The sequence below is a fragment of the Oncorhynchus keta genome, unplaced genomic scaffold (genome assembly GCF_023373465.1).
Source record: "Oncorhynchus keta strain PuntledgeMale-10-30-2019 unplaced genomic scaffold, Oket_V2 Un_contig_5919_pilon_pilon, whole genome shotgun sequence".
In the NCBI taxonomy this organism is placed as follows: Eukaryota; Metazoa; Chordata; class Actinopteri; order Salmoniformes; family Salmonidae; genus Oncorhynchus; species Oncorhynchus keta.
Window position 1 is genome coordinate 86,326 of NW_026288585.1, and position 25,336 is coordinate 111,661.

Consider the following 25,336-nt stretch of genomic DNA (forward strand, 5'->3'; position numbering starts at 1 on the left):
TATGGATGTGTAGGCTGTATGGATGGATGTATGGATGTGTAGGCTGTGTGTGGATGTATGGATGTGTAGGCTATATGTGGATGTATGGATGTGTAGGCTATGGATGTGTAGGCTGTATGGATGTGTAGGCCGTGTGGATGTATGGATGTGTAGGCTGTGTGGATGTATGGATGTGCAGGCTGTACGTGGATGTATGGATGTGTAGGCTGTGTGGATGTATGGATGTGTAGGCTGTATGGATGTGTAGGCTATATGTGGATGTATGGATGTGTAGGCTGTATGGATGTGTAGGCTGTATGGATGTGTAGGCTGTGTGGATGTATGGATGTGTAGGCTGTGTGTGGATGTATGGATGTGTAGGCTGTATGGATGTGTAGGCTGTGTGTGGATGTATGTATGTGTAGGCTGTATGGATGTGTAGGCTGTATGGATGTGTAGGCTGTGTGTGGATGTATGGATGTGTAGGCTGTGTGTGGATGTATGGATGTGTAGGCTACGTGGATGTATGGATGTGTAGGCTACGTGGATGTATGGATGTGTAGGCTACTGTATGGATGTGTAGGCTGTATGGATGTGTGGGCCGTGTGTGGTTGTGTAGGCTGTGTGGATGTATGGATGTGTAGGCTGTATGGATGTGTGGGCCGTGTGTGGATGTGTAGGCTGTATGGATGTGTGGGCCGTGTGTGGTTGTGTAGGCTGTGTGTGGATGTATGGATGTGTAGGCTGTATGGATGTGTAGGCTGGATGTGTGGGCCATGTGTGGTTGTGTAGGCTGTGTGTGGATGTATGGATGTGTAGGCTGTATGGATGTGTAGGCTGTATGGATGTGTAGGCTGTGTGTGGATGTATGTATGTGTAGGCTATATGTGGGTGTATGGATGTGTAGGCTGTATGGATGTGTAGGCTGTATGGATGTGTAGGCCGTGTGTGGATGTATGGATGTGTAGGCTGTGTGTGTAAGTATGGATGTGCAGGCTGTATGGATGTGTGGGCCGTGTGTGGTTGTGTAGGCTGTGTGTGGATGTATGGATGTGTAGGCTGTATGGATGTGTAGGCTATATGTGGGTGTATGGATGTGTAGGCTGTATGGATGTGTAGGCTGTATGGATGTGTAGGCCGTGTGTGGATGTATGGATGTGTAGGCTGTGTGTGGATGTATGGATGTGTAGGCTGTATGGATGTGTAGGCTGTGTGTGGATGTATGTATGTGTAGGCTGTATGGATGTGTAGGCTGTATGGATGTGTAGGCTGTATGGATGTGTAGGCTGTGTGTGGATGTATGGATGTGTAGGCTGTATGGATGTGTAGGCTATGTGTGGATGTATGGATGTGTAGGCCATGTGTGGATGTGTAGGCTGTGTGGATGTATGGATGTGTAGGCTGTGTGGATGTGTAGGCTGTGTGGATGTGTAGGCTGTGTGGATGTATGGATGTGTAGGCTATGTGTGGATGTATGGATGTGTAGGCTATGTGTGGATGTATGGATGTGTAGGCTGTGTGTGGATGTGTAGGCTATGTGTGGATGTATGGATGTGTAGGCTGTGTGTGGATGTAGGCTGTGTGGATGTGTAGGCTATGTGTGGATGTATGGATGTGTAGGCTGTGTGTGGATGTGTAGGCTGTGTGGATGTGTAGGCTGTGTGTGGATGTATGGATGTGTAGGCTATGTGTGGATGTATGGATGTGTAGGCTGTGTGTGGATGTATGGATGTGTAGGCTGTGTGTGGATGTATGGATGTGTAGGATATGTGTGGACGTGTAGGCTGTGTGGATGTGTAGGCTGTGTGTGGATGTATGGATGTGTAGGCTATGTGGATGTATGGATGTGTAGGCTGTATGGATGTGTAGGCTGTGTGTGGATGTATGGATGTGTAGGCTGTGTGTGGATGTATGGATGTGTAGGCTATGTGTGGATGTATGGATGTGTAGGCCGTGTGTGGATGTGTAGGCTGTGTGTGGATGTGTAGGCTGTGTGTGGATGTATGGATGTGTAGGCTGTATGGATGTGTAGGCCGTGTGTGGATGTAGGCTGTATGGATGTGTAGTGCTGGATGTATGGATGTGTAGGCTGTATGGATGTGTAGGCTATGTGTGGATGTATGGATGTGTAGGCTGTGTGTGGATGTAGGCTGTGTGATGTGTAGGCTGTGTGTGGATGTATGGATGTGTAGGCTATGTGTGGTGGCTGTGTGGATGTAGGCTGTGTGGATGTATTGATATGTAGGCTATGTGTGGATGTATGGATGTGAGGCTGTATGGCTTTGTAACTGTGATGTGGATATATGGATGTGTAGGCTGTGTGTGATGTATGATGTGTAGGCTATGTGTGGATGTATGGCTACGTGTGTGATGTGTAGGCTGTGTGTGGATGTGTAGGCTGTGTGGATGTATGGATGTGTAGGCTGGATGTGTGGCTGTATGGATGTGTAGGCTGTGTGGATGTATGGATGTGTAGGCTGTATGGATGTGTAGGCTGTGTGTGGATGTATGGATGTGTAGGCTGTATGGATGTGTAGGCTATGTGTGGATGTATGGATGTGTAGGCTGTGTGTGGATGTGTAGGCTGTGTGGATGTGTAGGCTGTGTGTGGATGTATGGATGTGTAGGCTGTATGGATGTGTAGGCTGTGTGTGGATGTATGGATGTGTAGGCTGTGTGTGGATGTATGGATGTGTAGGCTGTATGGATGTGTAGGCTGTGTGTGGATGTATGGATGTGTAGGCTGTGTGTGGATGTATGGAAGTGTAGACTGTATGGATGTGTAGGCTATGTGTGGATGTATGGATGTGTAGTTCTGTGTGTGGATGTATGGATGTGTAGGCTACGTGGATGTATGGAAGTGTAGGCTGTGTGGATGTGTAGGCTGTGTGTGGATGTGTAGGCTGTGTGTGGATGTGTAGGCTGTATGGATGTGTAGGCTGTGTGTGGATGTATGGATGTGTAGGCTGTGTGTGGATGTATGGATGTGTAGGCTACGTGGATGTATGGAAGTGTAGGCTGTGTGTGGATGTGTAGGCTGTGTGTGGATGTGTTGGCTGTATGGATGTGTAGGCTGTGTGTGGATGTATGGATGTGTAGGCTGTGTGTGGATGTATGGATGTGTGGATGTATGGATGTGTGGATGAATGGATGTCTAGGCTGTGTGGATGTGTGGATGTATGGATGTGTAGGCTGTTTGATGTGACTATATGTATGGATGTCTAGGCTGTTGGATATGATGTATGGATGTGTAGGCTGTGGTGTTGGATGTGTGGATGTCTAGGCTGTGTGGATGTGAGGCTATGTAGGCTGTGTGGACAGGTTGTGGATGTATGGATGTCTAGGCTGTGGATGTAGGCTGTAAGATGTGGATTGTAGGCTATGTGTGGATGTGTAAGCTGTATGGAGGTGTGGATGTGTAGGCTATGTGTGGATGTGGCTGTATGGATTGTAGGCTATGTGGATGTAGGCTTATGGATGTGTAGGCTTATGGACAGGTTGTATGGATGTATGGATGTGTAGGCTAGGTGTGGATGTATGGATGTGTAGGCTGTGTGTGGTGTAGGCTGTGTGTGGATGTATGGATGGTTGTATGGATGTGTGGATGTATGGATGTGTAGGCTGTGTGTGGATGTATATTGGATGTATGGATGTGTATGTATGAACATGTGTAGGCTGTGTTTATGGAGGTGTAGGCTGTGTGGATGTTGATATGTAGGCTAGGTGTGGATGTATGGATGTGTAGGCTGTGTGTGGATGTATGGATGTGTAGGCTGTGTGTGATGTATGGATGTGTATGTATGAACAGGATGTATGGACAGGTTTAGGCAGGTTTGTATGTGTGGATGTATGGATGTGTGGATGTATGGATGTGTAGGCTGTGTGTGGATGTATGGATGTATAGGCTGTGTGTGGATGTATGGATGTGTGGATGTATGGATGTGTGGATGTATGGATGTGTAGGCTGTGTGGATGTGTAGGCTGTGTGGATGTATGGATGTGTGGATGTGTAGGCTGTGTGGATGTATGGATGTGTAGGCTGTGTGTGGATGTATGGATGTGTAGGCTGTGTGTGGATGTGTAGATGTATGGACAGGCTGTTGTGGATGTGACTGGATGTGTAGGCTGTGGTGGATGTATGGATGTGTAGGGTGTGTGGATGTGTAGATGTATGGATGTGTAGGCTGTGTGTGGATGTGTAGATGTGTGGATGTGTAGGCTGTGTGTGGATGTATGGATGTGTAGGCTGTGTGTGGATGTGTAGATGTATGGATGTGTAGGCTGTGTGTGGATGTGTAGATGTATGGATGTGTAGGGTGTGTGGATGTGTGGATGTATGGATGTGTTGATGTGTGGATGTATGGATGTGTAGGCTGTGTGTGGATGTGTAGATGTATGGATGTGTGGATGTGTAGGATGTATGGATGTGTAGGCTGTGTGTGGATGTGCAGATGTATGGATGTGTAGGCTGTGTGTGGTTGTGTAGATGTATCGATATGTAGGCTACGTGGATGTATCGATTGATATGTAGGCTATGTATGGATGTATGGATGTGTTGATGTGTAGATGTATGGATGTGTAGGGTGTGTGGATGTATGGATGTGTAGATGTATGGATGTGTAGGGTGTGTGGATGTATGGATGTGTGGATGTGTGGATGTCTAGGCTGTGTGGATGTGTAGGCTGTGTGTGGATGTGTAGATGTATGGATGTGTAGGCTGTGTGGATGTGTAGGCTGTGTAGGCTACGTGGATGTATCGATATGTAGGCTGTGTGTAGATGTATGGATGTGTAGGCTATGTGTGGATGTGTAGATGTATGGATGTGTAGATGTATGGATGTGTAGATGTATGGATGTGTAGATGTATGGATGTGTAGATGTATGGATGTGTAGGCTACGTGGATGTATGGATGTGTAGGCTACGTGGATGTGTGGATGTGTAGATGTATGGATGTGTAGGCTACGTGGATGTATGGATGTGTAGATGTATGGATGTGTAGATGTATGGATGTGTAGATGTATGGATGTGTAGGCTACGTGGATGTGTGGATGTGTAGGCTACGTGGATGTATGGATGTGTAGGCTACGTGGATGTATCGATGTGTGGATGTATGGATGTATCGATATGTAGGCTACGTGGATGTCTCGATATGTAGGCTACGTGGATGTATTGATGTGTAGGCTATGTGGATGTATTGATGTGTAGGCTACGTGGATGTATTGATATGTAGGCTACGTGGATGTATGGATGTGTGGATGTATTGATATGTAGGCTACGTGGATGTATGGATGTGTGGATGTATTGATATGTAGGCTACGTGGATGTATCGATATGTAGGCTACGTGGATGTATTGATATGTAGGCTACGTGGATGTATTGATATGTAGGCTACGTGGAGGTATGGATGTGTGGATGTATTGATATGTAGGCTACGTGGATGTATGGATATGTAGGCTACGTGGATGAATGGATATGGAGGAGGACTGGATATGAGGCTACGTGATGTGGTATGAGGCTACGTGGATGGACTGTAGGCTACGTGGATGGGATATGTAGGCTACGTGGATGTATTGATATGTAGGCTACGTGGATGTATTGATGTGTAGGCTACGTGGATGTATTGATATGTAGGCTACGTGGATGTATTGATATGTAGGCTACGTGGATGTATTGATATGTAGGCTACGTGGATGTATGGATATGTAGGCTACGTGGATGTATGGATGTGTAGGCTACGTGGATGTATCGATATGTAGGCTACGTGGATGTATCGATATGTAGGCTACGTGGATGTATGGATATGTAGGCTACGTGGATGTATCGATATGTAGGCTACGTGGATGTATGGATATGTAGGCTACGTGGATGTATGGATATGTAGGCTACGTGGATGTATGGATGTGTAGGCTACGTGGATGTATGATATGTAGGAGGGATGTATGATATGTAGGCTACGTGGATGTATGATATGTAGGCTACGTGGATGTATTGATGTGGAGGCTACGTGGATGTATTGATGTGTAGGCTACGTGGATGTAGGATATGTAGGCTACGTGGATGTATGTGTAGGCTACGTGGATGTATTGATATGTAGGCTACGTGGATGTATGGATATGTAGGCTACGTGGATGTATGTGTAGGCTACGTAGATGTATTGATATGTAGGCTACGTGGATGTATTGATGTGTAGGCTACGTGGATGTATCGATATGTAGGCTACGTGGATGTATTGATGTGTAGGCTACGTGGATGTATTGATATGTAGGCTACGTGGATGTATTGATGTGTAGGCTACGTGGATGTATCGATATGTAGGCTACGTGGATGTATTGATATGTAGGCTACGTGGATGTATTGATGTGTAGGCTACGTGGATGTATCGATATGTAGGCTACGTGGATGTATTGATGTGTAGGCTACGTGGATGTATCGATATGTAGGCTACGTGGATGTATGTGTAGGCTACGTGGATGTATCGATATGTAGGCTACGTGGATGTATTGATGTGTAGGCTACGTGGATGTATGGATGTGTAGGCTACGTGGATGTATTGATATGTAGGCTACGTGGATGTATGGATATGTGGGCTACGTGGATGTATGGATATGTGGGCTACGTGGATGTATGGATGTGTAGATGTATTGATATGTAGGCTACGTGGATGTATTGATATGTAGGCTACGTGGATGTATGGATATGTGGGCTACGTGGATGTATTGATATGTAGGCTACGTGGATGTATGGATATGTAGGCTACGTGGATGTATTGATATGTAGGCTACGTGTATGTATTGATATGTAGGCTACGTGGATGTATTGATGTGTAGGCTACGTGGATGTATTGATGTGTAGGCTACGTGGATGTATTGATATGTAGGCTACGTGGATGTATGGATATGTAGGCTACGTGGATGTATCGATATGTAGGCTACGTGGATGTATTGATGTGTAGGCTACGTGGATGTGTAGATGTATTGATATGTAGGCTACGTGGATGTATTGATGTGTAGGCTACGTGGATGTATTGATATGTAGGCTACGTGGATGTATCGATATGTAGGCTACGTGGATGTATGTGTAGGCTACGTGGATGTATGGATATGTAGGCTACGTGGATGTATGGATGAACAGGCTACGTGATGTATTGTGTGTAGGCTGTGGATGTATGATATGTAGGCTACGTGGATGTATGGATATGTAGGCTACGTGGATGTATGGATGTGTAGGCTACGTGGAACATTGATGTGTAGGCTACGTGGATGTATTGATGTGTAGGCTACGTGATGTGTGATATGTAGGCTACGTGGATGTATGGATAACAGGTACGTGGATGTATTGATGTGTAGGCTACGTGGATGTATGGATATGTAGGCTACGTGGATGTATTGATGTGTAGGCTACGTGGATGTATGGATATGTAGGCTACGTGGATGTATGGATATGTAGGCTACGTGGATGTATTGATATGTAGGCTACGTGGATGTATGGATGTGTAGGCTACGTGATGTATGTGTGTGTGCTAACAGGTACGTGGATGTATTGATATGTAGGCTACGTGGTTTAGGCTACAGAGATGTAGGATATGTAGGCTACGTGGATGTATTGATGTGTAGGCTACGTGGATGTATTGATATGTAGGCTACGTGGATGTATGGATGTGTAGGCTACGTGGATGTATGGATGTGTAGGCTGTGTGGATGTGTAGATGTATTGATATGTAGGCTACGTGGATGTATTGATATGTAGGCTATGTGGATGTATGGATGTGTAGGCTATGTGTGCCTTTTTTAAATCTATGTAGTTCTGTCCATGTAGTTCATGGTTTGTGTGGACGCCAGGAAGATTAGCTGCTGCTTTTGCAACAGCTAATGGGGATCCTAATAAAATACCAAAATACCAATAATTTAGATTCAATATCATGACCTAAACAATGTTTTCTTGACTTTCTGAAATATATCTTCAACACTGACTGTGATGTGTGTGTCTGTGTGTGCTTGTGCGTGCGTGTGTGTGTGTGTGCGTGTGTGTGTGCGTGTGTGTAGATTTCAGGTAGTGATGCAGGTTGGACGTTGGGCTACATGCTGAATCTGACCAATATGATTCCAGCCGAGGCTCCAGACACTCCTCCTCTTCCTCACGCCGGCTACGTCACCCTCCTCTTCTTCATCTCTCTTCTCCTCTTCTTCCTCCTCTTCCTCTGTTTCCGATTCCTGTGGCCGCGCCGCAACTCCCAGACACAGATGATATAGACACGCTGGACACCATAAGGACACTGTGTGTGTGTGTGTGTGTGTGTGTGTGTGTGTGTGTGTGTGTGTGTGTGTGTGTGTGTGTGTTGTGTGTGTGTGTGTGTGTGTGTGTGTGAACTATGTGAACATGATGTTGATGTTTATAAAATGTATCTCATGTTGTCATGGTTCTTATTCTCCAGTAAAGGTTCAGATGTATAAAACAAACTGACCTTACTGTCATTTACTGTCTCTTTGAAAGAATGTTCAAATGAAATAGGTTTATATTCAAGGTTATGTCAAAATTACAGATTGACTATATGAACAGGTTTATAACAGGTTTATAACAGGTTTATAACAGGTTTATAACAGGTTTGTATTGACTATATGAACAGGTTTATAACAGGTTGTATTGACTATATGAACAGGTTTATAACAGGTTGTATTGACTATATGAACAGGTTTATAACAGGTTTATAAAAGGTTGTATTGACTATATGAACAGGTTTATAACAGGTTGTATTGACTATATGAACAGGTTTATAACAGGTTTGTATTGACTATATGAACAGGTTTATAGCAGGTTTGTATTGACTATATGAACAGGTTTATAACAGGTTGTATTGACTATATGAACAGGTTTATAACAGGTTTATAACAGGTTTATAACAGGTTTATAACAGGTTTATAACAGGTTTGTAACAGGTTTATAACAGGTTTGTATTGACTATATGAACAGGTTTATAACAGGTTTATAACAGGTTGTATTGACTATATGAACAGGTGTATAACAGGTTTGTATTGACTATATGAACAGGTTTATAACAGGTTTGTATTGACTATATGAACAGGTTTATAACAGGTTTGTACAGGATTGGAGGAGGGAGGACTGGAGGAGGGTGAAGTGGTGGAGGGAGGACTGGAGGAGGGTGAAGTGGTGGAGGGAGGACTGGAGGAGGGTGAAGTGGTGGAGGGAGGACTGGAGGAGGGTGAAGTGGTCGAGAGAGGACTGGAGGGAGGGTGAAGTGGTAGAGGGAGGACTGGAGGAGGGTGAAGTGGTGGAGGGAGGACTGGAGGAGGGTGAAGTGGTGGAGGGAGGACTGAAGGAGGGTGAAGTTGTGCAGGGAGGACTGGAGGAGGGTGAATTGGTGGACGGAGGACTGGAGGAGGGTGAAGTGGTTGAGGGAGGACTGGAGGAGGGTGAAGTGGTGGACGGAGGACTGGAGGAGGGTGAAGTGGTGGAGGGAGGACTGGAGGAGGGTGAAGTGGTGGAGGGAGGACTGGAGGAGGGTGAAGTGGTGGAGGGAGGACTGGAGGAGGGTGAAGTGGTGGAAGGGAGGACTGGAGGAGGGTGAAGTGGTCCAGGGAGGACTGGAGGAGGGAGGACTGGAGGAGGGTGAAGTGGTGGAAGGGAGGACTGGAGGAGGGTGAAGTGGTCCAGGGAGGACTGGAAGAGGGAGGACTGGAGGAGGGAGGACTGGAGGAGGGTGAAGTGGTGGAGGGAGGACTGGAGGAGGGTGAAGTGGTGGAAGGGAGGACTGGAGGAGGGTGAATTGGTCCAGGGAGGACTGGAGGAGGGAGGACTGGAGTGGTGGAGGGTGAGGAGTGGTGGAGGGAGGACTGGAGGAGGATGGAGGACGGAGGGGTGCAGCATTATCTCAGTATGAACAGATCTCAGTTATCTGGAAGAGATTGGGAGAAGAAAAACACAAAAAATGTACTTTAATGACTTGTGTGTGTGTGTCTGTATGTTTGTGTAGGTGTGCGTGTGTGTCTGTGTATTTGTATGGGTGTATGTTTGTGTGTGTGTCACCTATCTGAGGTCAGAGAAGAGGATGTGTGTGTGTGTGTGTGTGTGTGTGTTGTGTGTGTGTGTGTGTGTGTGTGTGTGTGTGTGTGTGTGTGTGTGTGTGTGTGTGTGTGTGTGTGTGTCACCTCTACAGGTGTATCTGAGGTCAGAGAAGTGTGTGATGTGTGTGTGTGTGTGTGTGTGTGTGTGTGTGTGTGTGTGTGTGTGTGTGTGTGTGTGTGTGTGTGTGTGTGTGTGTGTCTCACCTCTACAGGTGTATCTGAGGTCAGAGAAGAGGATGTGTGCGTGTGTGTGTGTGTGTGTGTGTGTGTGTGTGTGTGTGTGTGTGTGTGTGTGTGTGTGTGTGTGTGTGTGTGTGTGTGTGTGTGTGTGTGTGTGTGTGTGTGTGTGTGTGTGTGTGTGTGTGTCACCTCTACAGGTGTATCTGAGGTCAGAGAAGAGGATGTGTTCTTGTGAGAAGACAAACAGTCCGAGTCTCCCTCCAGCCAGAGTTCTGTCATACACCGGCCCAGAGTCAGCTAGGATGGACCTGCCCTCAGACACCACTATCCTACACACACACACACACACACACACACACACACACACACACACACACACACACACACACACACACACCCACAGTCAGCAGGATGGACCTGCCCTCAGACACCACTATCCTACACACACACACACATGGACACACACACACACACACACAGTCCACACACACACACACACACACACACACACACGCACACACACGCACACACACGCACACACCCCGAGTCAGCTAGGATGGACCTGCTCAGACACCACTATCCTGCACACACACACACACACACGCACACACACGTTCACACACACACACACACACACACCCCGAGTCAGCTGGAAGAGACACCATCAAAGACCACTACTGCACATACACAAAGAGGTTAGATGCCAAAGTTCAGAGGTTAATTAGATACCTAATGAAGCCAGTATTGGGTAGGTGGATGAGGATAGGAGTTACTGTTGGGTTAGAGTTAGTTAGGGTTACAGTTAGTTAGGGTTAGATGTTAGAGGTAGTTAGGGTTAGTTAGGGTTACAGCTAGTTAGGGTTAGAGGCTAGAGTTAGTTAGGGTTAGAATTAGTTAGGGTTAGAGGTTAGAGTTAGTTAGAGTTAGGGTTAGTTAGGGTTAGGGTTAGTTAGGGTTAGAGTTAGTTAGGGTTAGGGTTAGTTAGGGTTAGAGGTTAGAGTTAGTTCGGATTAGTTAGGATTAGAGGTTAGAGTTAGTTAGGGTTAGTCAGGGTTAGAGTTAGTTAGGGTTAGAGTTAGTTAGGTTAGGATTAGTTGGGGTTAGAGTTAGTTAGGGTTAGTTAGGGTTAGGGTTAGTTAGGGCTAGAGGTTAGAGTTAGGGGTTGGTTAGAGTTAGTTAGGGTTAGGGTTAGTTAAGGTTAGTTAGGGTTAGTTATTGTTAGAGTTAGTTAGGGTTAGGGTTAGTTAGGGTTAGGTTGGGTGGAGCAAACAAAGAGACACGGAGGAAGGCAGGAGGGAAGCGAGGTTGAGTGGAGCAGAGCCAAGTGACAGCAGACTGTGGACTTTGTTCCAAGCAGAATATAGTGCGGCTAGATCGACATTTGAAGTCTGTACATGCACTTAAGCCCAGTACTATGGAATGGACGAATGCTATGCAATCAGCCGAGTTTCGACTGAGAGACAGCAGCTCGGGGGCAGTATATGCAGCCTGACAATGGTGTTGAACCGCGGCTGGAGAACCCTGTGATTTTGCAATGTTTTGAAAGTGAGTTGTCCGTGGAGCAGCAGCTGGTGGACGAGGGTGAGCAGTCAGCGGTGGTGGATCAGCAGCTGGGGGACGAGGGTGAGCAGTCAGCCGTGGTGGATCAGCAGCTGGTGGAGCTGGGGACGAGGGTGGAAGTCAGTCAGCCGTGGTGGATCAGCAGCTGGGGGACGAGGGTGAGCAGTCAGCCGTGGTGGATCAGCAGCTGGTGGACGAGGGTGAGCAGTCAGCGGTGGTGGATCAGCAGCTGGTGGACGAGGGTGAGCAGTCAGCGTGGTGGATCAGCAGTGGATGAGGGTGAGCAGACAGCAGGTGCGTCGGCGGCGGTGCAGCCAACCAGTCAGGCCGGTAGTGAACCGTGCTCGGAACCGGGGAGCAAGGCTGCGTCGTGGCGACTTCCACGGAGAGCGAGAGTGATGAAGACGGCGGTGTGCCGTCCAGAATTGAGGTTTGGAGTAATGCAATTTTGACTCAATATGAACACTATATTACGGGTAGAAACCCTTCAGTTAAACAAATTGACAATAGTCGCACCAGTATGTCCCGAGTACAGGAATTCCTCCGCATTATGTCAGAGGGCAAGGCCGATGAAGGACTGTGTTTTCTGGATAACTACAGACGTGTGTCTGAGTGGTATGGTCAGATGTGACGGCCGTGGTTTGGCACCAACCACGTTAAAAATGTACCGAGCCGATGTTCGAGGTTTCCTGAATTATCTTATTCAGTTCCGGCCAAATGGTATGCAAGCTAAGGTCAGTGGAATTCGAAAGATGTTACTCTGCTTGGCGAAGATGGACAGGGACTTGCGGCAGAGCCAGGCAACGCACAGGGCAAAATTTTGCAAACGCTGCAGGGACGAGGTGCTCAGCGCTGCGGAGTTAAAACGCTTTGTTGAGCTAAGTAATCAAGCAATTCCTTCAGTTCTCAGTAGGTTGGAGGTCCGAGCCACCTGCTCTGACAGGCGTAGGTTTGCAGCTCTCATGTCCAGCCGGTTGGCCATATTTAATGGCACTCGACAATCCCCAGTCACCATGTTCAGTGAGAGTGATTTTACTGAAGTAACCCCGGAAAGTGGGGGTTATCAGATGTGCGTTGCGAGCCACAAAACAAACTATAGCTTCGGGGAGTGCAGAATTGTTATATGTGAGGAGGAATACACTTGGCTTCAACGATTCCATCAAATCAGGCCTCATCTGAGTGGAATGACCTCAGACACAGAACTCTTCTTTATCACATCCCGTGGTCAACCGTACAGTAATCTGTGAAAGTATGTGGGCCAAATATTTGCAGAGTTTGGCATTGGAAGTAAAGTGACCTTCGGTACAATTCGACGCAGTGTTGCCATGTTGAACTTTAACCAAGGCTCAGTTACAGACCGGGGAACTGTTGCTGACCATATGTGTCACTCTCTGGAAACGCAGGCACGGCACTACCGGTACCGTAATTTGCCCAAAATGCCAGCCGGGCCCGGACACTGATTGAGGGTTAAATAAATCCATGATTAACTGATTAAATGAGGTATATTTGTGTTAAATTCACCCTCATATTTGTGTCATTATGCATTAAAATTATTAAAAATGTGTTTCATTTTGGGTTACCAGGTGCCTATTTTCAATCACCAGTTGCACATAAAACAGTGCAATTTTTGAAATGTTTGGACTTTTTTCACAACTATTTTTGAAACCTCCATAAATGTACCTTTGGCGCCCTCCTGTGAATTTTCCCCAGTAGTACGCTACTCCCATAGGGGGCATGAATATTAGGAGTCCCGGTAAATGTATTTAGAACCATATTTTTTAATTTTTGGGTTACCAAGTGCCTATTTTCAATCACCAGTTGCACAGAGGTATATCCTAATCCGCATCCACAAAAATATTTTAAACCTTCCATAAAGCACTCAGGACGGCCCCCATTGATAGAGGGCCGTAGTAGGGTGCTCACATAGCGGGCATTAATATTAGAATGCCCGGTAAATGCATTTAGAACCGTATTTTAACTTTTGGGTTACCAGGTGCATATATGCCAATACTAATCCGCATCCACAAAAATATTTTAAACCTTCCATAAATCACTCAGGACGGCCCCCATTCATAGAGGGCCGTAGTAGAGTACTCCCATAGCGGGCATGAATGTTAGGGAGCCCGGTAAATGCATATAGAACCGTGTTTCATTTTGGGTTACCACATGCCGATTTTCAATCACCAGGTGACAATTTGGCACTAATGTTCAAAAAATGATTAAAAATACTTCCCGAAGGGCTAGAGGTCCCAAATTTCGGCTCATACCCTCTGTTGCTCTCGTGATGGGCAACAATTACACCATGTAAAACAAGTTAGCATCCACAGGCACCTATGCGCCCTGTAACGTGCACTTTTTTCACCAAAACTTAAAACACGATTTCCTATTAAAATGTTTTATACAAAAACGGTTTCAATTAAATGGAAATGCTCGTCTATATGTGCCCTTTCGTGTAAAAAAAAAACATCCAGATTGGAGGTGTACTTTTTGATTTATTCACGTTTTGGTGTACCTGAATTTGACCCCCAATGGCGGGGCACACAGAAGCCCTGTGAGGTTCAGGGCTTATGTCGAAAATTTGGCCTGCCCGTTAATGACACACTCAGTGGCGGGTGGACCAGACAGGTACCGGTGCGAAATCAGAAACCTGGTTTTTGACAACAAGACTTCCATGTCCTAGAGAGACGGGGGTGGTGTCAAACTGCTCAGCCCGTATAGAAAATGGGTAATGGACACTTTTGAGGGATGTGAGCCCCTCAGAACCATGGTACTTTGGACCTTTTCTGCCGGGGGCCGTTTGGTGGTTTGACCAGCCCCTTCGGCGCCCGATTTGTCCTAACTTTTGATCCATGTTTCCCAGCTTGGTGGTGGGAGGATATTGAGCTCTGTCCTGGGCAGGTGCTCTATCCCATTACCTTGTGGGTTTGGTTCATCAATGACCATGGTTCTGGTCCAATGAAGGTGCCCGTCGCTTTGGCAACCTCTTGGTGATTGTTTATCCCCGGTGAGGGCTAGCTCTCCAGTCCAGTCCCACTCTTGGTTCACGGTGCGTCTCCATGGTTCTCCTCTGTTGTCCAGCCAGTGTAATTTCCTCTGACCGATTTGCATCCGTTTTCCACTTGGGAGGGCCTCTATCGGCCGGCCTTTGGCTGGTGTTCTGATGGATTGTTCCTCCCGCCCCACGTGGATTGGCCTCTATCTGGGGACCCCCTTTCAGAGACGATTGACCCCCTATTTCAATACACTCCAGCCACGCACCGTTCGTGCGAGATCCAGCCGAACTGTCTGACCCAGTGGCCCTTCATTGGTGTTCCGGTGCGGGGAGTGACACACCCAGGCTGCGAAGCATGTGGTGATGGTCATCCCGTAACGCATCGGCGCCACAGACACATATTCTCAAACCCTGTCTTTAAAGTGGACCTACCCGGCTGACCCAAGCGGTCTGACCGAGGTTGTGTTTCTGTTTTTGCCCGGTTGATGGCGTTCCGAATGTACCCTCCAGCTAGACAAGAGACCTCTCGAGCGGCACCCCGGCACCTGTGGCCTCGGTCATGGGCAGTTCAGGGCCTCCCGCTGGGCGCACGGTGGATTGCACCAGGGCCTCCTCCCCTGACGGGATAGGACCGGCCCCTGGTTATTCTTTGCTTAGTGTGACCAGGTACAACCTCTATGTTGTGAGTACCTCCAGGCTCTGATCAGGCCCTACACCCAAACAAGGGCACTGCGTTCATCCACCTCTGGCCTGCTCGCCTCCCTACCACTGAGGAAGTACAGTTCCCGCTCAGCCCAGTCAAAACTGTTCGCTGCTCTGGCCCCCCAATGGTGGAACAAACTCCCTCACGACGCCAGGACAGCGGAGTCAATCACCACCTTCCGGAGACACCTGAAACCCCACCTCTTCAAGGAATACCTAGGATAGGGTAAGTAAGGGTAAGAAATCCTCATTCCCCCCCCCCCCCCCAAAAAAAAAAAAAGATTTAGATGCAAGTGGCTCTTCCACTGGATGTCATAAGGTGTATGCACCATTTGTAAGTCGCTCTGGATAAGAGCGTCTGCTAAATGACTTAAATGTAAATGTAATGTAAATGAGTGGCTACCTGGTTGATCCTGCCAGTAGTATATGCTTGTCTAAAATATGAAGCCATGCAAGTCTAAGTACACACGGCCGGTAGAGTGAAACTGCGAAAGGCTCATTAAATCAGTTATGGTTCCTTTGATCGCTCCAACGTTACTTGGATAACTGTGGCAATTCTAGAGCTAATACATGCCAACGAGCACTGACCTCCGGGGATGCGTGCATTTATCAGACCCAAAACCCATGCGGGCCAATCTCGGTTGCCCCGGCCGCTTTGGTGACTCTAGATAACTTTGAGCCGATCGCGTGGCCTTTGTGGCGGAGACGTCTCATTTGAATGTCCGCCCTATCAACTGTCGATGGTACTTTCTGTGCCTACCATGGTTACCACGGGTAACGGGGAATCAGGGTCCGATTCCGGAGAGGGAGCCTGAGAAATGGCTACCACATCCAAGGAAGGCAGCAGGCGCGCAAATTACCCACTCCCGACTCGGGAGGTAGTGATGAAAAATAACAATACAGGACTCTTTCGAGGCCCTGTAATTGGAATGAGTACACTTTAAATCCTTTAACGAGGATCCATTAACGAGGATCAAGTATGGTGCCAGCAGCAGCGGTAATTCCAGCTCCAATAGCGTATCTTAAAGCTCGTATCGGGATCGAGCGCCGAACCTTCTTTCGGGACGGAAGGCGTCTTCCTCCACCTTCATCCTTCAATACAAATGAGTTACCAGGTATACAGGTATACAGAAAAGGGAAAGAGTCCAGAGGCCCAGAGAGAGAGTGGGCAAGCGGACTAAGAAAGGTGGGTGCCCGGCTGGAAAGTACCACCGGCACCTGGTAACCCAGAGTCCAGAGTCCAGAGGCCCAGAGAGAGAGTGGGCAAGCGGACTAAGAAAGGTGGGTGCCCGGCTGCAAAGTACCACCGGCACCTGGTAACCCAAAGTCCAGAATCCAGAGTCCAGAGACCCAGAGAGAGAGTGGGCAAGCGGACTAAAAAAGGTGGGTGCCCAGCTGGAAAGTACCACCAGCACTTGGTAACCCATTAGTGTGGCCTTAGGGTGACCAGGTGCACGACATCCGGTTTGGGTCACCAGGTGCACGGGGTTCGTAACAGCGCGGCTATATGCTTTGTAGTCCGGGGAAGGGAGCTTAAGAGTGGGTGCCCTGGTTCACCTGGTGTGCGAGGTTGTGGAGGTGGGGGGTGTCCCCTGCTGGAATCATTCCCGGAAATATAGGGGTGTTACCCGGGTGATGAGTGAGGTCCTAAAGGCCTTTATGTGTCCTCTCATGCCCGGAGAGAGAGGCCTGTTCCCGGATAGGGAGTTAAGGCCTTTAGGCCTGTATGTGTCCTCTCATCCCAGGAGAGAGAGGCCTGTTCCTGGATATTGAGTGAGTGATGAGGCCTGTAACCCGGATAGGGAGTTAAGGCCTGTAGGCCTGTATGTGTCCTCTCATGCCCAGATAGAGGCCTGTTCCTGGATATTGAGTGATGACCTTTAGGCCTGTATGTGTCCTCTCATGCCCATAGAAAGGCCTGTAACCCGGATAGGGAGTTAGGGCCTTTAGGCCTGTATGTGTCCTCTCAAGCCCTATATGCATATGGAGGTACCAGGCCAGGGCAGTGGCTTTTGTCCCAGGCCAGGCCAGGCCAGGGCAGTGGCTTTTTGGCCTATGGGCCTAGGGGCCTTTTTTGGGTTAGAGTTAGGGTTAGGGTAAGAGTTAGAGATAAGGTTAGGGTTAGGGTTAAAGTTAGAGTTAGAGATAATGTTAGAGTTAGGGTTAAAGTTAGATTTAGATTTAGAGTTAGGGTTTGTGTTATGGGTTGGAGGTTAAGTACCTTATGAAGCCGGTCTTGGGTCGGTGGATGAGGTGCCAGCGGTAGGCAGTGTAGTCCTTCCAGCCCATGTTGTTGGGGTCGTGCCACAGTGTGCGAACCTAAGGACCCACACACATAGGTTTACTTCAGGGTTAGAGGTGTGTGTCCTGTGTGTACCTGCTGTATGGTGTTTCCTGGATGTACCTACTGTGTGGTGTTTCCTGTGTGTACCTGCTGTGTGGTGTTTCCTGTGTGTACACGCTGTGTGGTGTTTCCTGTGTGTACCTGCTGTATGGTGTTTCCTGTGTTTCCTGTGTGTACCTGCTGTGTGGTGTTTCCTGTGTGTACACGCTGTGTGGTGTTTCCTGTGTGTACCTGCTATGTGGTGTTTCCTGTGTGTACCTACTGTATGGTGTTTCCTGTGTACCTGCTGTGTGGTGTTTCCTGTGTTACCTGCTGTATAATGTTTCCCGTGTGTACCTGCTATTTGTACCTGCTGTTTCCTGTGTGTACCTGCTGTGTGTGCCTTCTGTATTGTGTTTCCTGTGTGTTCCTGCTGTGTGGTGTTTCCTGTGTGTTCCTGCTGTGTGGTGTTTGCTGTGTGTACCTGCTGTGTGGTGTTTCTGTGTGTACCTGCTGTGTGGTGTTTCCTGTGTGTACCTGCTGTGTGTACCTGTTGTGTGGTGTTTCTGTGTGTACCTGCTGTATAGTGTTTCCTGTGTGTACCTGCTGTGTGTACCTGCTGTGTGGTGTTTCTGTGTGTACCTGCTGTGTGGTGTTTCCTGTGTGTACCTGCTGTGTGTACCTGTTGTGTGGTGTTTCTGTGTGTACCTGCTGTATAGTGTTTCCTGTGTGTACCTGCTGTGTGGTGCTTCCTTGTGTACCTGCTGTGTAGTGTTTCCTGTGTTACCTGCTGTATGGTGTTTCCTGTGTGTACCTGCTGTGTGGTGTTTCCTGTGTGTACCTGCTGTGTGGTGTTTCCTTTGTGTACCTGCTGTGTGGTGTTTCCTGTGTTACCTGCTGTATAATGTTTCCTGTGTGTACCTGCTGTGTGGTGTTTCCTGTGTTACCTGCTGTATAATGTTTCCTGTGTGTACCTGCTGTATAATGTTTCCTGTGTGTACCTGCTGTATAGTGTTTCCTGTGTGTACCTGCTGTGTAGTGTTTCCTGTGTTACCTGCTGTATAATGTTTCCTGTGTTACCTGCTGTATAGTGTTTCCTGTGTGTACCTGCTGTATAATGTTTCCTGTGTGTACCTGCTGTATAGTGTTTCCTGTGTGTACCTGCTGTATAATGTTTCCTGTGTGTACCTGCTGTATAGTGTTTCCTGTGTGTACCTGCTGTATAGTGTTTCCTGTGTGTACCTGCTGTGTAGTGTTTCCTGTGTTACCTGCTGTATAATGTTTCCTGTGTTACCTGCTGTATGGTGTTTCCTGTGTTACCTGCTGTATAATGTTTCCTGTGTGTACCTGCTGTATAATGTTTCCTGTGTGTACCTGCTGTGTGGTGTTTCCTGTGTGTACCTGCTGTGTAGTGTTTCCTGTGTGTACCTGCTGTGTGGTGTTTCCTGTGTGTACCTGCTGTATAGTGTTTCCTGTGTGTACCTGCTGTATAGTGTTTCCTGTGTGTACCTGCTGTGTGGTGTTTCCTGTGTGTACCTGCTGTGTGGTGTTTCCTGTGTGTACCTGCTGTATAGTGTTTCCTGTGTGTACCTGCTGTGTAGTGTTTCCTGTGTGTACCTGCTGTATAGTGTTTCCTGTGTGTACCTGCTGTGTGGTGTTCCCTGTGTGTACCTGCTGTATGGCGTTTCCTGTGTGTACCTGCTGTGTAGTGTTTCCTGTGTGTACCTGCTGTGTAGTGTTTCCTGTGTGTACCTGCTGTGTAGTGTTTCCTGTGTGTACCTGCTGTATAGTGTTTCCTGTGTGTACCTGCTGTATAATGTTTCCTGTGTGTACCTGCTGTATAGTGTTTCCTGTGTGTACCTGCTGTATAATGTTTCCTGTGTGTACCTGCTGTATAGTGTTTCCTGTGTGTACCTGCTGTATAGTGTTTCCTGTGTGTACCTGCTGTGTAGTGTTTCCTGTGTTACCTGCTGTATAATGTTTCCTGTGTTACCTGCTGTATGGTGTTTCCTGTGTTACCTGCTGTATAATGTTTCCTGTGTGTACCTGCTGTATAATGTTTCCTGTGTGTACCTGCTGTGTGGTGTTTCCTGTGTGTACCTGCTGTGTAGTGTTTCCTGTGTGTACCTGCTGTGTGGTGTTTCCTGTGTGTACCTGCTGTATAGTGTTTCCTGTGTGTACCTGCTGTATAGTGTTTCCTGTGTGTACCTGCTGTGTGGTGTTTCCTGTGTGTACCTGCTGTGTGGTGTTTCCTGTGTGTACCTGCTGTATAGTGTTTCCTGTGTGTACCTGCTGTGTAGTGTTTCCTGTGTGTACCTGCTGTATAGTGTTTCCTGTGTGTACCTGCTGTGTGGTGTTTCCTGTGTGTACCTGCTGTATGGCGTTTCCTGTGTGTACCTGCTGTGTAGTGTTTCCTGTGTGTACCTGCTGTGTAGTGTTTCCTGTGTGTACCTGCTGTGTAGTGTTTCCTGTGTGTACCTGCTGTATAGTGTTTCCTGTGTGTACCTGCTGTGTAGTGTTTCCTGTGTGTACCTGCTGTATGGTGTTTCCTGTGTGTACCTGCTGTATGGTGTTTCCTGTGTGTACCTGCTGTGTGGCGTTTCCTGTGTGTACCTGCTGTATGGTGTTTCCTGTGTGTACCTGCTGTGTGGTGTTTCCTGTGTGTACCTGCTGTGTAGTGTTTCCTGTGTGTACCTGCTGTGTAGTGTTTCCTGTGTGTACCTGCTGTATGGTGTTTCCTGTGTGTACCTGCTGTGTAGTGTTTCCTGTGTGTACCTGCTGTATGGTGTTTCCTGTGTGTACCTGCTGTGTGGTGTTTTGTGTGTGTACCTGCTGTATGGTGTTTCCTGTGTGTACCTGCTGTGTGGTGTTTCCTGTGTGTACCTGCTGTATGGTGTTTCCTGTGTGTACCTGCTGTGTAGTGTTTCCTGTGTGTACCTGCTGTGTGGTGTTTCCTGTGTGTACCTGCTGTGTAGTGTTTCCTGTGTGTACCTGCTGTGTGGTGTTTCCTGTGTGTACCTGCTGTGTGGTGTTTCCTGTGTTACCTGCTGTGTAGTGTTTCCTGTGTGTACCTGCTGTGTGGTGTTTCCTGTGTTACCTGCTGTGTAGTGTTTCCTGTGTGTACCTGCTGTATGGTGTTTCCTGTGTGTACCTGCTGTATGGTGTTTCCTGTGTGTACCTGCTGTATGGTGTTTCCTGTGTGTACCTGCTGTATGGTGTTTCCTGTGTGTACCTGTTGTATGGTGTTTCCTGTGTTACCTGCTGTATGGCGTTTCCTGTGTGTACCTGCTGTATGGTGTTTCCTGTGTGTACCTGCTGTATGGTGTTTCCTGTGTGTACCTGCTGTGTGGTGTTTCCTGTGTGTACCTGCTGTATGGCGTTTCCTGTGTGTACCTGCTGTATGGTGTTTCCTGTGTGTACCTGCTGTATGGTGTTTCCTGTGTGTACCTGCTGTGTGGTGTTTCCTGTGTGTACCTGCTGTATGGCGTTTCCTGTGTGTACCTGCTGTATGGTGTTTCCTGTGTGTACCTGCTGTATGGCGTTTCCTGTGTGTACCTGCTGTATGGTGTTTCCTGTGTGTACCTGCTGTGTAGTGTTTCCTGTGTGTACCTGCTGTATGGTGTTTCCTGTGTGTACCTGCTGTATGGTGTTTCCTGTGTGTACCTGCTGTATGGTGTTTCCTGTGTGTACCTGCTGTGTAGTGTTTCCTGTGTGTACCTGCTGTGTAGTGTTTCCTGTGTGTACCTGCTGTGTAGTGTTTCCTGTGTGTACCTGCTGTATGGTGTTTCCTGTGTGTACCTGCTGTATGGTGTTTCCTGTGTGTACCTGCTGTGTAGTGTTTCCTGTGTGTACCTGCTGTGTAGTGTTTCCTGTGTGTACCTGCTGTGTAGTGTTTCCTGTGTGTACCTGCTGTGTAGTGTTTCCTGTGTGTACCTGCTGTATGGTGTTTCCTGTGTGTACCTGCTGTATGGTGTTTCCTGTGTGTACCTGCTGTATGGTGTTTCCTGTGTGTACCTGCTGTATGGCGTTTCCTGTGTGTACCTGCTGTATGGTGTTTCCTGTGTTACCTGCTGTATGGTGTTTCCTGTGTGTACCTGCTGTGTGGTGTTTCCTGTGTGTACCTGCTGTGTAGTGTTTCCTGTGTGTACCTGCTGTATGGTGTTTCCTGTGTGCCACAGGGCGTTGCGGAGGGCCTCCCCAGGGCCTGAGTTACCTGCTGTATGGTGTTTCCTGTGTGCCACAGGGCGTTGCGGAGGGCCTCCCCAGGGCCTGAGTTACCTGCTGTATGGTGTTTCCTGTGTGCCACAGGGCGTTGCGGAGGGCCTCCCCAGGGCCTGAGTTACCTGCTGTATGGTGTTTCCTGTGTGCCACAGGGCGTTGCGGGAGGGCCTCCCCAGGGCCTGAGTTTGAGTTGACCACTTTGAGAGAGACACCAGCGTTCCCAAATGCCCTGGAAGGACTCTTCTCCCAGTAAGCCTGGCTGACCTGGCAGGGTTAGAGGTCAGAGGTCAGGACTGGCTGACCGGGCAGGGTTAGAGGTCAGAGGTCAGGACTGGCTGACCGGGCAGGGTTAGAGGTCAGAGGTCAGGACTGGCTGACCGGGCAGGGTTAGAGGTCAGAGGTCAGGACTGGCTGACCGGGCAGGGTTAGAGGTCAGAGGTCAGGACTGGCTGACCTGGCAGGGTTAGAGGTCAGAGGTCAGGACTGGCTGACCTGGCAGGGTTAGAGGTAAGAGGTCAGGACTGGCTGACCGGGCAGGGTTAGAGGTAAGAGGTTTGAGGTAAGAGGTCAGGACTGGCTGACCTGGCAGGGTTAGAGGTCAGAGGTCAGTGTGTGTGTGTACTCCTGACTGACCTGTTTCCACATGACAACGTAGAACCGTCTGCTGGACTGGAAGGAGAACACAAACCCTACATAGTCATCATCACGGTCTGTGTTCACGTAGAATGTCCCACTGAAGTCTACCGCACGGAACTCATCAAAACCTGAGAACACACACACACACATTCACAAACGCACATGAAAACTACACACAATCACCACCCAGATCAGCGTTAATGCGGTCTTAGGTAAGAGGTTAGGGGTCGTACCCAAGGCGATGCCAGGGTCAGAGTTTGCAGTCTGTAGCAGTTCGGTTCCGTGTCCTCGGACCACCCACAGAGGGTCAGACTGAGTGGTCCCCCGAGGGTCCAACAGAACCGTCTGAAACTTCCTGAAGTCTGTAACTCCAATACCACTGTTCTCTGAGCAAACATCTAGTGCATCTGGTATACTGTCATTATCAAAGTCATCCTTACAAGCATCACCACGACCATCATCTAGAGACAGAGGAGAGACAGACAGGGAGAGGAGAGAGACAGGAGAGAGAGAGAGAGAGAGAGAGAGAGAGAGAGAGAGAGAGAGAGAGAGAGAGAGAGAGAGAGAGAGAGAGAGAGAGAGAGAGAGAGAGGATAGAGAGAGAGGGAGACAGAGGAGAGAGAAAGGGAGAGGAGAGCAAGACAAGGAGAGGAGAGAGAGGCAGAGGAGAGAGAGAGAGGGAGAGAGGAGAGAGAGAGGAGAGACAGAAAAGAGGAGAACGAGAGAGAGACAGGGAGAGGAGAGAGAGACAGAGGAGAGAGAGACAGGGAGAGGAGAGAGAGACAGAGACAGAGAGGAGAGATAGAGGGAGAGGAGAGAGAGGAGAGAGACAGGGAGAGGAGAGAGAGAGAGAGAGGGAGGGAGAGGAGAGAGAGAGACAGAGGAGAGGGAGAGGAGAGAGAGGAGAGAGAGACAGGGAGAGGAGAGAGAGAGGAGAGAGAGAGAGGGAGAGGAGAGAGAGACAGGGAGAGGAGAGAAAGTAATATCATTATCAAAGTAATCTTTACAAGCATCACCACGACCATCATCTAGAGACAGAGGAGAGAGAGAGGAGAGAGAGAGGTAATATCATTATCAAAGTCATCCTTACAGAGACTGATAACGGTACAAACACACTAATAATGTGGTGTGTGTGTATATGTGTTTGTGTATATGTGGTGTGTGTATATGTGCGTGTGTATATATGTGTGTGTGTGTTTGTGTGTGTATGTATATGTGGTGTGTGTATATGTGTGTGTGTATATGTGTTTGTGTATATATGTGTGTGTGTGTGTGTGTGTGTGTGTGTGTGTGTGTGTGTGTGTGTGTGTGTGTGTGTATATGTGGTGTGTGTATATGTGCGTGTTTGTGTGCCAGACTCACTATTATTTGAATCACAAGCAAGTTTCAAGTCACAAGGTACGAGTCTCAAGTCGAGTCCCAAGTAGAAAGGGTCGAGTCTCGAGTCCAGGCCAAGTCGTGCATTCTAAGAGTAAGTCGAGTCACACATTTTTTCAAGTCGAGTAAAAAAATATATACATGCAATGACTTGTTCAACTACAAGTGGAGACCTTGAGACGAGAAGGTTCTATTTTCAAGTGGAGACCTTGGGACTAGAAGGTTCTATCTTCAAGTGGAGACCTTGAGACGAGAAGGTTCTATTTTCAAGTGGAGACCTTGAGACGAGAATGTTCTATCTTCAAGTGGAGACCTTGGGACAAGAAGGTTCTATCCACAAGTGGAGACCTTGGGACTAGAAGGTTCTATCTACAAGTGGAGACCTTGAGACGAGAAGGTTCTATTTTCAAGTGGAGACCTTGAGACGAGAATGTTCTATCTTCAAGTGGAGACCTTGGGACAAGAAGGTTCTATCCACAAGTGGAGACCTTGGGACTAGAAGGTTCTATCTACAAGTGGATACCTTGGGACTAGAAGGTTCTATCTACAAGTGGAGACCTTGGGACTAGAAGGTTCTATCTACAAGTGGAGACCATGGGACTAGAAGGTTCTATCTTCAAGTGGAGACCTTGGGACTAGAATGTTCTATCTACAAGTGGAGACCTTGGGACTAGAAGGTTCTATCTACAAGTGGATACCTTGGGACTAGAAGGTTCTATCTACAAGTGGATACCTTGGGACAAGAAGGTTCTATCCACAAGTGGAGACCTTGGGACTAGAAGGTTCTATCTACAAGTGGAGACCTTGGGACTAGAAGGTTCTATCTCCAAGTGGAGACCTTGGGACTAGAAGGTTCTATCTACAAGTGGAGACCTTGGGACTAGAAGGTTCTATCTACAAGTGGAGACCTTGAGACTAGAAGGTTCTATCTACATAAACCCATTTGAACTTGGTGCTATATGATTATATCTGCAATCCAATCACTGGCCTGAACAAATACAGATGGACCAATCAGAACACGTCTTTGCCATCTCCCTCTAAGTATGGTGTAGGCTAATCTAGCCAGCAATAATGGTATGCAAGCAGAAAAACACTACACTGTCAGAAATGTTAAAGTGAATGATGTCACATTGTTGTTCGGTGATGACAGTAATTTGTCTGATGATCATAATACATTTCTTCAGAAAGAAGAATTCACTACAGAACAGTTCTGAGATGTGAACACTGGTGGTCAATATGTAAGAACTATGCAGATAGAACCGTATAGTCAGTCCCAAGGTAACAAC

The 25,336-nt window shown here is 47.8% G+C and overlaps 2 protein-coding genes and 1 long non-coding RNA gene across 3 annotated transcripts in view; 2 read left to right on the plus strand and 1 right to left on the minus strand.

Annotated features, from left to right (window-relative positions):
* Window positions 1-8,322, plus strand: part of LOC127925608 (ectonucleoside triphosphate diphosphohydrolase 1-like) — a 77,928-nt gene extending 69,606 nt beyond the window's left edge. The window contains 1 exon segment of the mRNA XM_052510635.1: window positions 8,023-8,322. Coding sequence (XP_052366595.1) covers window positions 8,023-8,229 — 207 coding nt within the window. The 3' untranslated portion in view covers window positions 8,230-8,322.
* Window positions 8,323-8,525: 203 nt separating this feature from the next.
* Window positions 8,526-9,036, plus strand: LOC127925609 (uncharacterized). Its single transcript, XR_008121522.1, has 3 exons — window positions 8,526-8,614; window positions 8,692-8,902; window positions 9,003-9,036. It is a non-coding gene; the product is annotated as an uncharacterized LOC127925609 (long non-coding RNA).
* Window positions 9,037-9,810: 774 nt separating this feature from the next.
* The window catches only part of LOC118382220 (thrombospondin-2-like), a 30,269-nt gene continuing 14,743 nt past the window's right edge, over window positions 9,811-25,336 (minus strand). Inside the window, exons 3-8 of the mRNA XM_052510636.1 lie at window positions 22,907-23,134; window positions 22,671-22,801; window positions 22,030-22,301; window positions 17,715-17,812; window positions 10,429-10,568; window positions 9,811-9,890 (exon numbers count right to left, since the gene is read on the minus strand). Of these exons, the coding sequence (XP_052366596.1) occupies window positions 17,716-17,812; window positions 22,030-22,301; window positions 22,671-22,801; window positions 22,907-23,134 (728 nt within the window). The 3' untranslated portion in view covers window positions 9,811-9,890; window positions 10,429-10,568; window position 17,715. The remainder of the gene's footprint in view (window positions 9,891-10,428; window positions 10,569-17,714; window positions 17,813-22,029; window positions 22,302-22,670; window positions 22,802-22,906; window positions 23,135-25,336) is intronic.